Here is a 10,800-nt window from a genome sequence, read left to right as displayed (position 1 = left end):
TATATATATATATATACTGGAGAGAGAGAGTATTAATTGGGAGACATATATATGTATGTGTTGCTGGTGGTCCAAACCGAGAACGATTGACACGACGGTGTGAACGGGGTTCCGCCTGAGTTGTCTTGGTTGGTGCTGGTTGCGCTCCACCTTCCGCCAAGGAACCTGCAAACAAGCCTTGCACCACCACCAGGGTGGTGATGGCCCTCCGACGGTCAAGTCAGAGGAGATTGGAGGAGGAGAGATGATAATCACAAGTGGGAGAGAGTGCTCTGGGAGGTATTGCTTACCCCCCCTTCTCCCCCCAGCCGCATATATACCTGGCTGGGAGGTCTCTCAGGGGGGTTTGTCGTCGTGGGGCACGATAGAATGGCCACTGACATGGCCGTTACGGGGCGTCGTGGAGCAGCGCCGGGTACGGTCATGGCAGGGCGTAGTGGAGCTCCGCTTTGTACGGTCGATACAGGAGATCGTGGGCAGCATCGGGTACAGCCGTTGCAGGGAGTAGTGGAGCAGGAGGCCGCGGCGTGCCTCTGGAGAATAGCCTGTCGTTATCAAAAGATCTCCGACTCGGGGTCGGAATGCTGGATCATAGGGCAGCCGACCCGGGGTCGGGCTGCGAAGCCGGGGAGGTCCGACTCGGGGTCGGAGTGCTGGATCATAGGGCAGCCGACCCGGGGTCGGGCTGCGGAGCCGAGGAGGTCCGACTCGGGGTCGGAGTGCTGGATCATAGGGCAGCCGACCCGGGGTCGGGCTGCGGAGCCGAGGAGGTCCGACTCGGGGTCGGAATGCTGGATCATAGGGCAGCCGTAGCTTTCCTGGATACGCGTGCCGATCACGTGGGGCATGGCGGCTCAATTCCCCCATAACAGTAGCCCCCCGCTTCCGAGCCTGGAACCAGAAGGGGAACAGGTGAAGGGAGTGATGTTTCGAGATTGCCGCCATCCTTCGGAGAGGCGCGCGCGCTTCAAGCTTCCCGCCTTCTTTATGGCGTATGGCGGTTGCTGCTGACCTGGCAACCTGAGGATTTCGGCGGACATCCTTCCTTAATGGTGTCGATTCGCCTTTGGGGTGCGAGCGACCCTTCGGCGGCCAGGCGTCTTCTGGCGTCATCGAGGTGTCACTTGCCCTTTCGCCTATTTAATCGGGGGCCCTCCCCCGTCCGTCTTCTTCTTTACGGACATTTTCGAGTTTCTCCTTTGCGCTACCATTGTTGCCGCCGAAACGTTCGCTTGTTTTTCCTTTGACGCTCTCGGAGCCGTTCTTCCTCCTCTTCAAGTGAGTTTCCCACTCTTCTACTTTGAGCTCTTCATACTTTTTCTTTTTGTACTAGTGCACCCCAGTCGTTCCGGCCTTTCCCTCCTTCTTGACCCCGTCCTGACCGTAGATTGGCCATTAGGGATGGGCGAAGTGGGAGCAGATAGCATCAAGTCAAAACTGGTCGCCGAGGACTTAGACGGATTTGTGGCTCGGTACCACCTTCCCGAGGCCTGCAATGCCACGCTCCCAGGGCCTGAGGAGAGGATGTCTCATCCTCCCCGAGGGAAGATCGCCATCAATGAGGGCATCCTCCAAGCCGGGTTCCGCTTTCCCCCTTCAGACCTAGTCTTACAGGTGCTCCGGGGTTTAGGAATGGCACCGACGCAACTGGTGCCGAACTCGTGGCGTGCTCTGACGGTCTTCCAGGTTCTCTGTCGCTTGCATGCGATTCCCGCCACCTTGAACGTTTTCTGGGAGCTCTACGGCCTGAGCGGCCACCCCCAGGACAAAGGGTGGTGGTGCTTCGCAGCGCGGCGAGGGTGCGGCCTTGTCAAGGAGGGTCCTACCTCCATTCACCACTGGAAGGAGCGCTTCTTTTTCGTTGATGCAGACCCCTCCTGGGAAATCAGGGCAATCTGGGGGACGCCGGTGAAGTCCCCAATTGGCCTGTCGAAGTTGTCGAGGGAGGAATCCGAGGGCGTCGCCGCCTTGAAGGGGTTGGTCGCCGAGGGCCAGCTTCCCCCGGTGGGCCGCCTCATTTCTGAGGATACCTTGGTGAACGTCGGTTTGAGCTCGGTCCCCACCGACCGTGAGTCCGCCATCGTTTCTTTAGCTCTTTTCTTCTCTTTCGTTCCTTCTTCCTTTCGGTTTCTCAGTCCCTGACCATCCCGTCCTTCTTGCAGAGGTCGACGACGTCATGCGGTCGGTGAAGTCGAAGGCTGTTGGTAGGGCGTCCCTGCTGGAAGCAGTCCGGAGGAGGAAACGAGCTCTTCCGAGCGGGGCCCCACCGGCGAAGAAGTCCCGTAAGGAGATACCTCCGATGCCGACCGACGAGTCCGGGCCCACCGGTCAGGGAGATGTCGTGGGCACCGACCGGCAGCTGACGCTGTATCAGCCCTCCGGTGGTAAGGTTGCCGCTACTCCGGAGGTGCCACCTGAGCCTGCTCAAGACGGACGGGTCGGACGTGATCGGTCCCCAACCCGGCCTTCGACTCGGTCGGCTCCTGATGACTCGAGGAGGGACGCGCCGAGGCCCCGGCCGAGCGGGACCCTATCAATTCCTGGGGCGACCCCCGCCGCGAGCGTGATCAGCCGGACTCTTCCCCAGGCGATGGATAAGGGTAAGGCTGCAGAACCACCATCCGGCTCCGGGGAGAAATCGGGGTCTGCCTTCACTACCGATGGCGCCCGAAATCTCATCGAAACAGTGTTGCTGGAGAAGGACCGTCGGCGGGTCCGGGAGTTGGATGTCTTTGACGTCGGGGCCGCCAGCTGCGTCTGTCTCATGTCGGTGAGTGTTCTTCTGGCCGTCTTTCACCATTTATTGGCTCTGTTGTTCTCCGCCTGACTCCCTTATTTTTCCTATTTCTTAGCTCGCCCAGTACATGATCCGTCTGGAGGAGTGCTACAAGGAACAGGCGGGGCTTTTGGCGAAGGCCGAGGACCGGCTGAAAGCAATGGAAGAGGGAGGCCGGGCTGCGGCAGGCAGGACGACCGGGGACCTCGAGGCGAGGCTCCGGGAGGCCGAAGAGCGGGCACTCGGCTTCGCCGCCCTGGAGGAGCAACTGTCAGAGGCTCGGGAGCAACTCAAAGCCGCCTCGGGCCTCGAAAGCAGGGTCAAGAAGGCGGAGGAACGGGCTGAAAAGCAGTCCCGGAAGATCGCGGACTATCGAGAGCGGTGGGAGAAGGCCCAGCGGTCTGCCGACAACGCCTGCGACCGAATCCGCTCTTTTGAAGCCAAACTAGGCGAACTGGAGTCGGCCCTGGAGAAGTCATGCACGGACGTCCAAGAGCTCCGTTCGCGCCTGAAGGAAGCCGAGGCCGCTCGGGTTGCTACCGAGGCGAAGCATAAAGAGGCTCAGGCTGATCTGCTGAGGGTCTCCTCTGAGGCCGAAGGCCGGATTGTGGCGAAGGTCTTGGAGGCCAAGGCTCAGATTATGGAGCGAGCTGAGGCGGAGCTGGCCGAGAAGAGGGCGGAAATCGGGCGTCAGGCGGTAGAGGCTTATCGCCAGTCCGCCGAGTTCGCCCATGATATGTCGGAGGCAGTGCGGACCTATCGCCAGTCTGACGAGTTTGTCCATGACGCGTCGGACGCGGGGGCCGAAGCCTTCACCTTGGGCTTCGAGGAGGGCCTGGCAAGGGTGTCGGCTAAGTATCCCGAAGTTGACCTGAGCGAGATCTCCCTCCTGGACTCCTCTCCGGCGCCATCGCCTGCTGGTTCTCCTGCTGCTTCCCTACCTCCCGCGGACGAGCCCGGCGTTCCCGACCCGGGAGTTCCTCCAAGCTGACCTCTTGTACCTTCCATTGTCTTTTTTATTTTTGTATGTCGGCGTTTTGCCCAATTGTATGGGCCTCGGCCCTGAAAATTAATGCACGTTGAATATTTCTTCATCTCGCCCTCGTCCTCTTTTTTTTTTTAGCTCTTGGTTGCTTCTTGCTGACTTTTGATTCCCGAAGTTCTTCCGGCGCTAGGCCAGGCATCCGAGGGTTAAACCTCAGGAAACTCTTCCGGCGTTAAGCCAGGCATCCGAGGGTTAGGCCTCAGGAAATTCTTCCGGCGCTAAGCCAGGCATCCGAGGGTTAGGCCTCAGGAAATTCTTCCGGCGCTAAGCCAGGCATCCGAGGGTTAGGCCTCAGGAAATTCTTCCGGCGCTAAGCCAGGCATCCGAGGGTTAGGCCTCAGGAAATTCTTCCGGCGCTAAGCCAGGCATCCGAGGGTTAGGCCTCAGGAAACTCTTCCGGCGCTGAGCCAGGCATCCGAGGGTTAGGCCTCAGGAAACTCTTCCGGCGCTAAGCCAGGCATCCGAGGGTTAGGCCTCAGGAAACTCTTCCGGCGCTGAGCCAGGCATCCGAGGCCCGAGCCTCGGGAGATTCCACTCGTTGGTCGGCCTAGGCCGGCGCAAGCCGAGGCGACCGGTCGGGGCTTCCGGCTAGTCTGCTCCCGGGATGATCATCGGGTTAGCCAGGCATCTGAGGGTTGTCAAGCCTCAGGGAAATTCCGCTCGTTGGTCGGCCAAGGCTGGCGCAAGCCGAGGCGACCGGTCGGGGCTTCCGGCTAGTCTGCTCCCGGGATGATCATCGGGTTAGCCAGGCATCTGAGGGTTGTCAAGCCTCAGGGAAATTCCGCTCGTTGGTCGGCCAAGGCTGGCGCAAGCCGAGGCGACCGGTCGGGGCTTCCGGCTAGTCTGCTCCCGGGATGATCATCGGGTTAGCCAGGCATCCGAGGGCCGAGCCTCGGAAGATTCCACTCGTTGGTCGGCCTAGGCTGGCGCAAGCCGAGGCGACCGGTCGGGGCTTCCGGCTAGTCTGCTCCCGGGATGATCATCGGGTTAGCCAGGCATCTGAGGGTTGTCAAGCCTCAGGGAAATTCCGCTCGTTGGTCGGCCAAGGCTGGCGCAAGCCGAGGCGACCGGTCGGGGCTTCCGGCTAGTCTGCTCCCGGGATGATCATCGGGTTAGCCAGGCATCCGAGGGCCGAGCCTCGGGAGATTCCACTCGTTGGTCGGCCCAGGCTGGCGCAAGCCGAGGCGACCGGTCGGGGCTTCCGGCTAGTCTGCTCCCGGGATGATCATCGGGTTAGCCAGGCATCCGAGGGCCGAGCCTCGGGAGATTCCACTCGTTGGTCGGCCTAGGCTGGCGCAAGCCGAGGCGACCGGTCGGGGCTTCCGGCTAGTCTGCTCCCGGGATGATCATCGGGTTAGCCAGGCATCTGAGGGTTGTCAAGCCTCAGGAAAATTCCGCTCGTTGGTCGGCCAAGGCTGGCGCAAGCCGAGGCGACCGGTCGGGGCTTCCGGCTAGTCTGCTCCCGGGATGATCATCGGGTTAGCCAGGCATCCGAGGGTTGTCAAGCCTCAGGGAAATTCCGCTCGTTGGTCGGCCAAGGCTGGCGCAAGCCGAGGCGACCGGTCGGGGCTTCCGGCTAGTCTGCTCCCGGGATGATCATCGGGTTAGCCAGGCATCTGAGGGTTGTCAAGCCTCAGGGAAATTCCGCTCGTTGGTCGGCCAAGGCTGGCGCAAGCCGAGGCGACCGGTCGGGGCTTCCGACTAGTCTGCTCCCGGGATGATCATCGGGTTAGCCAGGCATCTGAGGGTTGTCAAGCCTCAGGAAAATTCCGCTCGTTGGTCGGCCAAGGCTGGCGCAAGCCGAGGCGACCGGTCGGGGCTTCCGGCTAGTCTGCTCCCGGGATGATCATCGGGTTAGCCAGGCATCTGAGGGTTGTCAAGCCTCAGGGAAATTCTGCTCGTTGGTCGGCCAAGGCTGGCGCAAGCCGAGGCGACCGGTCGGGGCTTCCGGCTAGTCTGCTCCCGGGATGATCATCGGGTTAGCCAGGCATCTGAGGGTTGTCAAGCCTCAGGGAAATTCCGCTCGTTGGTCGGCCAAGGCTGGCGCAAGCCGAGGCGACCGGTCGGGGCTTCCGGCTAGTCTGCTCCCGGGATGATCATCGGGTTAGCCAGGCATCCGAGGGCCGAGCCTCGGGACATTCCACTCGTTGGTCGGCCACTTGTCGCTCGCCGCCCATCGGGGTTTCTCTGTGCCCAGCCGCGACCGTGTTTCTCCTCTCCTCCAAGCGTTGCCTGGGGGGAACACGAGAAGGGTATTAAACGCTAATTAATGCGTTACCTGGGAAATCGGATCGCCAGTTGCTGCTGGTGAGGAGTGTTAGTTGAGCGGCCGCGATACGCGGGTTCTTCGAGGAGGATGCGGCCTGGGCGCGAGCGGAGACACGTGGACCTAGGGGTATACGTCACCCGGATCGTCCTGCACAAAGAATGCGATTTAAGGAGAATGACGCTTAGGAAATCGCGGGGAGATACGCCTCGGGAGCCGGAACGGCTCCGGATTCAGTGCGCCTGCATTTATTGGAGCCACCCGTATCGGAACTACCAGGGGGCCGCAGCTTGGCTATAAATACAGGTGCAGGTACGATGGAATTTGCTAAGCCGGAGCTGCAGGTTGCCATGGATCGCGGACCTCCTCCTTGGCATATGACTGAGAGACTCCTGTCGAAGGAAAGGGGAGGCGCTCCCCTTACAACTTCAGCCAACTAGCCGTTTCATCTGGGATCAACAAGGAGGGTCTCCCCGGCGGAACTCCGCTCTAGGCGTTTCATCCGGGATCACATCTCCCCTCCTTGAAGTTCAGCCTCCCGGTTGAGCTCTGCGCCGGACGCTCAATCCGGGACCGCGCCTCCATATACTCTTCCCCCTCGAATCCCTTCTCTTTCCTACCACTGGGGAAGATGGGAATATCCTTTGGAGGCGGCGTTCCCCTGGGGGCAGCGGGAGCTTCTTCTGCGGCGGCTCCTCCTCTTTTTGGTGAGGTGCTGGATGGCGCCTCCGGTTAGAAGCACCCACTTCTGGTGGGACTGCAGCCGCCCTGGGTTGAGGGTTTGGGTCCCCACCTCTTCTTTACTTTCTTTACTCCCTAATTCCCCTCTGGGAATTCCTTGTAATCACACGAGCACGCCACTGTAACCAGAAATTATTGAAATGAAAAGTATTGCACCTTTTTAAATTGTCTTTCTGGCCTTGTTGTTCTACTGGTAATACATCCGCAGGTTAGCGGAATTCCAGCCCCTTGGAATTTCTCGGCCATCTAGGGCTTCCAACTGGTAGGAGCCAGGTCGGTTTACCCAACGAACTTTATACGGGCCTTCCCAATTTGGCGCTAGCTTCCCACCTTCCGTAGGTTGAGATGCCTTAGCTCGCCTCAGCACCAGATCTCCAATTCTGAAAAGCTTCGGTCGGACTTTGGAGTTGTAATATCGGGCCACCCTCTGCTGATACATTGCCATCCGTACCTGAGCCATTTCCCTTGCCTCTTCCAAGAGATCCAAGTTCCCTCGGAGTTGCTCTGAATTGGCCTCGGGTCGGTGCGCGGCCACCCGAGGCGAGGGGAGTCCGAGCTCCACGGGGGCAACGGCTTCCGTGCCATAGGTTAGGCTGAAAGGCGTCTCTCCAGTAGGAGTCCGTTGTGTGGTCCGATACGCCCAAAGGACATTCTCGAGTTCCTCGACCCAAGCTTGCCCCGTCCGGCCGATCCGCGCTTTGATACCTTGGAGGATTGTCCGATTTGTGACCTCGGCCTCGCCGTTGGTTTGGGGATGCGACACGGATGTGAACCGATGCTCGATCCCAAATTCCTCGCAGAAGTCCCGGAAGTGCTTGTTATCAAACTGTCGACCGTTATCCGAGATGAGGACCCGAGGTACTCCAAATCGGACAATGATGTTCTTCTTCACGAACTTCCGGACTTGTGCCTCCGTGATGGTGGCCAGTGGCTCTGCCTCCACCCACTTGGTGAAGTAGTCGATGGCGACAATCAAAAATTTCCGCTGGGCCGAAGCGACGGGGAATGGTCCGAGGATATCCATTCCCCATTGTGCGAAGGGCCAGGGCGCGGTGATTGGCGCCAAGGGGACAGAGGGGACTCTCTGGACGTTGGCGTGGCGCTGGCAGGCGTCGCATTTCCGCACGTGGTCCTTCGAGTCCTCCATCAAGGTCGGCCAATAGTAGCCTTGCCTCATGATCTTATGCGCCAAGGACCTAGCCCCCAAGTGCGATCCGCAGATGCCTTCGTGGACTTCGCCGAGGGCGTAGGCCGCTTCCGCGGGGCGGAGGCACCTTAAGAGGGGGGCGGTAAACGAGGTCCGATACAGCCTCCCTTCATAAAGTACGTAGTGGGCGGACTTCTTTACAAGCCGCCGGGCCTGATCTTCGTCTTCAGGGAGGATTCCTTCGGCGAGGTAGGCGACGAGCGGGTCCATCCAAGACGGCTCCGGATCAATTGCCATCACCGCTCCAGCCCCGTCAATGCTCGGGGCATCCAGGGTCTCCAGGTAGATTGCCCTCGACAAGTTGTGCGCGTCTGCGTCCACTAGGCGGGACAACCTGTCGGCCCTGGCATTTTCGCTCCTCGGGACCTGCTGAATGTCAACACTGCCGAGGTCGGGAATGAGTGTTTGCACCTTCCGGACGTAGCTCTGCATGGTCGGGCTCCGCGCCTCGAACTCCCCTCGAACCTGCCCGACCACCAGCTGGGAGTCGGTGAAGACTTTCAGACGCCGGATGCCGAGCTCCTTGGCGAGTTTGAGTCCCGCGACTAGGGCCTCGTACTCCGCCTCATTGTTGGTCACTGGAAATCCGAACCTCAAGGCATACTCGGCTATCACTCCATCGGGATTGGTGAGGACCAGCCCAGCCCCTCCACCTTCAGGGTTCGACGACCCGTCAATGTGGAGCGTCCAGATCGGGAGATCGAGGCTGGGTGTCTCCGGCGGCTTAGGTTCCGCCTCCTGCACAGTGCACTCAGCGAGAAAGTCCGCGAGTACCTGGGCCTTGATGGCTGGTCGGGGCTGGTAGCGGATGCCGAACTCACCAAGTTCTACTGCCCACTTCACCAGCCGTCCCGCATTCTCTGGATTGCTGAGAATCTGCCGCAGTGGTTGATCGGTCAAAAGGGTGACAGAATGAGCCTGGAAATAGGGGCGAAGCCTCCTGGTCGCAGTCAGCAGCGCGAAGGCGATCTTCTCAGCCTTCGTGTACCGCGTCTCGGCATCCCGGAGGACTCGGCTGATGTAGTATACAGGCTTCTGAAGTCTTGCCTCTTCCCGAACCAGTACTGCGCTGACTGCGGTTGGGGAGACCGCCAGGTAAAGGTAGAGCATCTCCCCCTCTTGCGGCTTGGACAGCAGGGGAGGAGACGCCATGTACTCCTTGAGCTGGTCGAACGCCGCATGGCATTCGGCCGTCCAGAGGAAGTCTTTTGGGCGCTTCAACACCTTGAAGAATGGTTGGCAGCGTTCGGCCGACTTTGCCACAAATCGTCCGAGCGCGGCGACCCTTCCAGCGAGCTCCTGAACCTCCTTCACTTTGGTCGGAGGGGACATATCTTGGATGGCTTTGATCTTGTCCGGGTTGGCCTCGATCCCGCGCTGGTTGACAATGAAACCGAGGAACCTCCCGGCCGAAGCACCAAAAGCGCACTTCGCTGGGTTTAGCTTCATGCGAAACTTTCGCAAGGTGGTGAAAGTCTCCTCCAGATCTGCAATGTGCTGGTCTGCATGGCGGCTTTTTACCAGCATATCGTCCACGTACACCTCCATATTCCGGCCGATCTGCTCCTTGAAGATTTTATTGACGAGGCGCTGGTAAGTGGCGCCAGCGTTCTTCAGACCGAAGGGCATTACCTTGTAACAGTACAGCCCCCGGTCTGTTATGAAGGCAGTTTTCTCCTCGTCCTGTGGAGCCATCATTATTTGGTTGTAGCCGGAGAAGGCGTCCATAAAAGACAGTAGCTGATATCCGGAAGTCGCGTCGACCAGTTGGTCTATCCGTGGAAGCGGAAAGCTATCCTTGGGGCACGCCTTGTTCAGGTCGGTGTAGTCGACGCACATCCTCCACTTCCCGCTCGCCTTCCGGACAAGTACGACGTTTGCCAGCCACTCGGGGTAGCTCACCTCTCTTATGAAACCTGCCTCCAAGAGTTTGTCTACCTCCTGGTCGACCACCCTGATCCGATCCGGGGCACAGTGTCTCTTCTTTTGCTTTACCGGTCGGTGGGTCGGGTCGACGTTGAGGGCGTGAGAAACGACCTCCGGGTCGATCCCAGGTACATCGGCCGCCGACCAGGCAAACACATCTGCATTGGCTCGGAGGAATTCCACTAACCGGAGCCGAGCTTCCAAGTCGAGGTTGGCACCGACCCGGACCGTGCGGTCCGGGCGGCCTTCTTCGAGGGGAACTTCGATTACGCCCTCGGCCGGCTCCCCGTGCCGCAAGGCCACTTCGTCTCTGGCGTCAAGTGACTCGACGCTTAGGGCCTCCATGGGCTTCTTCCCTTTGAGAGTTGCTAGGAAACACTGCCGTGCGGTCGGCTGGTCACCTCGGACCTCTCCAATCCCGGCCGCTGTGGGGAACCGCATGAGCAAATGGTAGGTAGAAACCACCGCGCGAAGGGCGTTCAGTCCGGGTCGTCCGAGGATAGCGTTGTAGGCCGAGGGGACACGGACGACCAAGAACCCGAGCCGCACCGTGGCTTCTGCGGGTGCAATGCCCGCAGTCACAGGCAGCTCGATGACACCTTCGGCCGAGATAGCGTCTCCAGTGAATCCTATGAGGGGGGTGGATGTTTTGTGCAACAATTGTCGGGAAAAGCCCATCTTTTGGAAGGCCTCGTAATACAAAATATCAGCTGAGCTTCCACTATCCACAAGAACACGCCTTACATCATAGTCCGCCATAGTGAGAGAGATCACCATGGCGTCATCGTGGGGAGTCTGAACCCCCTTTACATCTTCATCACAAAAAGTGATTACATTTC

The 10,800-nt window shown here is 59.8% G+C and overlaps 1 protein-coding gene across 1 annotated transcript in view; it reads left to right on the top strand.

The window, feature by feature from the left end:
- The first annotated feature begins 1,370 nt into the window (after positions 1-1,370).
- Positions 1,371-10,800, top strand: part of LOC149767905 (uncharacterized) — a 12,623-nt gene continuing 3,193 nt past the window's right edge. The window contains exons 1-2 of the mRNA XM_089929376.1: positions 1,371-2,068; positions 2,163-2,770. Coding sequence (XP_089785502.1) covers positions 1,402-2,068; positions 2,163-2,770 — 1,275 coding nt within the window. The 5' untranslated portion in view covers positions 1,371-1,401. The remainder of the gene's footprint in view (positions 2,069-2,162; positions 2,771-10,800) is intronic.

This window comes from Phoenix dactylifera, chromosome 3 (assembly GCF_051530095.1).
Source record: "Phoenix dactylifera cultivar Ajwa chromosome 3, Ajwa_hap1_PhDact_Kaust_v1.1, whole genome shotgun sequence".
NCBI lineage: Eukaryota > Viridiplantae > Streptophyta > Magnoliopsida > Arecales > Arecaceae > Phoenix > Phoenix dactylifera.
The sequence above is the reverse complement of the archived record's forward strand: the minus strand, read 5'-3'. Positions and strand labels throughout refer to the sequence as shown.